This window comes from Lycium barbarum, chromosome 10, assembly GCF_019175385.1.
Source record: "Lycium barbarum isolate Lr01 chromosome 10, ASM1917538v2, whole genome shotgun sequence".
Lineage (NCBI taxonomy): Eukaryota > Viridiplantae > Streptophyta > Magnoliopsida > Solanales > Solanaceae > Lycium > Lycium barbarum.
The window spans coordinates 11,075,314-11,078,012 of NC_083346.1; the positions used below are offsets into that span (position 1 = coordinate 11,075,314).

General features: G+C 32.6%; 1 protein-coding gene across 1 annotated transcript; it reads left to right on the plus strand.

Annotated features, from left to right (window-relative positions):
• The first annotated feature begins 1,373 nt into the window (after positions 1-1,373).
• LOC132612718 (NAC domain-containing protein 53-like) lies at positions 1,374-2,699 on the plus strand. Its single transcript, XM_060326821.1, has 2 exons — positions 1,374-1,379; positions 2,094-2,699. The coding sequence occupies exons 1-2, from the start codon at positions 1,374-1,376 to the stop codon at positions 2,697-2,699; spliced, it is 612 nt and encodes a 203-aa protein (XP_060182804.1).

Here is a 2,699-nt window from a genome sequence, read left to right on the forward strand (position 1 = left end):
TTTTGTATACAAATGAATACAATGAATTTGAAGTGTGTACAAATGAATACAGTGAATTTTATTTCTTGTATTCAGTTTTTGCTGAGTGTATTCGTTAATTTTTTTTTTGTGCAAAATTCAATGTTTTGGGGTGTATTTTGAAGGATATTTTTTGTATACAACCGATTTTAAATATAATAAAGTGAATACAGTGTAAAAGTAGCTACAAATGAATACAGTTGAGTTGAATACGTTTGACTTGAATACAACTTAGTTGAATACATATGACTTGAATACAACGAAATCTGAACTTGAATACAGCGAAATCTGAACTTGAATACAGCGAAATCTGACTCAGCCGAATTTTGAATACAATCCGAATTTTGAATACAATCTACTGTAGCTACGAACTGTAATTAGCTAAAGTGTAGCTATGCCTAAAAAAAAACCTCACAATATAGTCATTTATGTAAGTTGCCCATGTTTATATAGACAATAGAAAAAAGGAATAAGTGAATATTAAACACACACACGCAAGTGTATCCACTATACTTGTGACAAATTCATAAAAATATTGTTCTACTCATATTGTAAATGAACTTAAATAAATTTAAAATTTATAAATATCTAGGAAAAAATATTATATATAATATGATATTTATAATATGAAAGGTATTATATAGATGGAGGATTTAAAATGTCAAGGGAAAAAAAAAGGCATTGCATTGGATAAGGGGGGAAGAATGTCTATTGTTCATAATTGAGGGGGGAGTTTGATTTTAAAGCAAAGTTGGGGGGTGTAAATGATTTTCACCCAAAAATAAAAAGGTAATACATTGATGAAGGATTGACAATGTGAAGGGTAAAATAGACATTGCATAGGATAAAGTGGGAGAATGTCTATTGTTCATAGTTGGGAGGAGTTTGATTTTCAAAGTAAAGTTGAGACCGAGAAAGGTCCGATAATCTCAGAGTAAGAACTCCTTTATTCTTTTCCAAACGAAGAGTACACCAAAAAATTGTTACTAGTATATTGCCTTTCCATTCTTTAAATATGTAGATGAATATCAAAGATAACTAATACAGTTTCTTCTTTCAATTTCTTGACCCTCCTCAATTATAAAGTATAGAGATGTTTCTAATCGGATGCTTTTGGGAAAATTATGTTGATTTAATTTGACCCAAAGCAGACAATATTATATCATGTTAAGAGTTTTAATTTTAAGTTGGCTTAACCGAACAATTAGTATCAAAGACTGTGATTTGCGGGACAAGTATAGAGATGACAGAGTAATGACACGAGACTCGATTTACTACTTTTATCAATCCAAAGTAGATGGGATACGGACGCAGAGAAAAAGAAGGTAGCTTCAATGACAATAAATACTGGGACAATGCAGGTGAGACACACAAAGAGTTTCCGCATCCATGAAAGAGATGCTTAACTTAGTTCGAAAGGAGATTATTTACTGATAGCTGAAAAGAAAAGGAAGCTACATATCAAAGGTAAAAACATTCTTAATCAATTGAGACCTTTTAGTGAAAATCGAACTCAAAACGAACAATATCATATCATCATTAAATATTTTTAGGCTGATTTAACCCAACAACTTTCTTCCATTTAAATTGTATATTCATGTTCTGATATTTCCAACTGGTCAATTTGATAAGTACTAATAGAAGAAGTAGTAGTAGTTGTACAGGGTAAAATCCGTCGACACCATCAAAGGATGGCATGTGGCGATGGTGACATGTCAGATTTGAGTCAACAAGCGAGGGGCTTCGGGAAAGCATAACGACGCTCCGGAGGAGTAACTTGACAGCTGCTACCAGAGACAGAAACTAGATGAATTATATTTTATAAACACGTTATATAACCCTCATCATATTAAGCATTAGCTTCCACCAAATTCTATTATCTTTTTTTACATATACGTGAAAAAACAAGTACAAATAGAATGTCATCAAAATCTAAGCTTCTGTTAGGTTTTCAATTCCACCCTACGAATGAAGAGTTGATCAACTATCTGAAAAATTTCGTGCTCTGCGGAATATTGCCACCTACGGATGTTATTAAAGTAGTCGACCTATTTGGAGACTCCGAGCCATGACAGATTATCGGTGCTTCAGAGGAGAAAACGAGTTATTTTCTTACCCCGTTGAAGAGATTCAAGAATTCAACCAAAAAATTTGCAAGAACAGTTGGCGAAGGAAAATGGAAAGGCCAAACAAGTGGTAAACCAATTAATGATGGATCGAAAAATATAGTTGGATTCAAGAGAAGTTTGAAGTACCATAGTGATATAAAAAGAGACCACATGAATGATAAGTGGCTCATGACAGAATATTTTTTGCCGGACGAGTACATTGATAAAAGCGACAATAAGGATAATTTCGTCTTGTGCAAAATCAAAGAGAAGAAAAAAAGTGAGAAAAATGGTAATGAAGTCATGGAGGAAAATGTTGATGAAGTAATTGCTTCTATATTAGGAAGTAATTATTATACTCATCAAGTAATTACCAAAGACGACAATCAATTAGCGGTTGTAAACGAAGCTAATTATGAAGTGAGGACAAATTGTAAAGCAAGTACAAGCACATTCAATAATGATCAACATAAAGATTATGGAGTATTAGGACAAGCTAATAATTATTTGGAAGCTGGGGTTGAGCAATTTAATGGAATTAACCTGTATAGAATTGAAGCTACGATTCCTTGA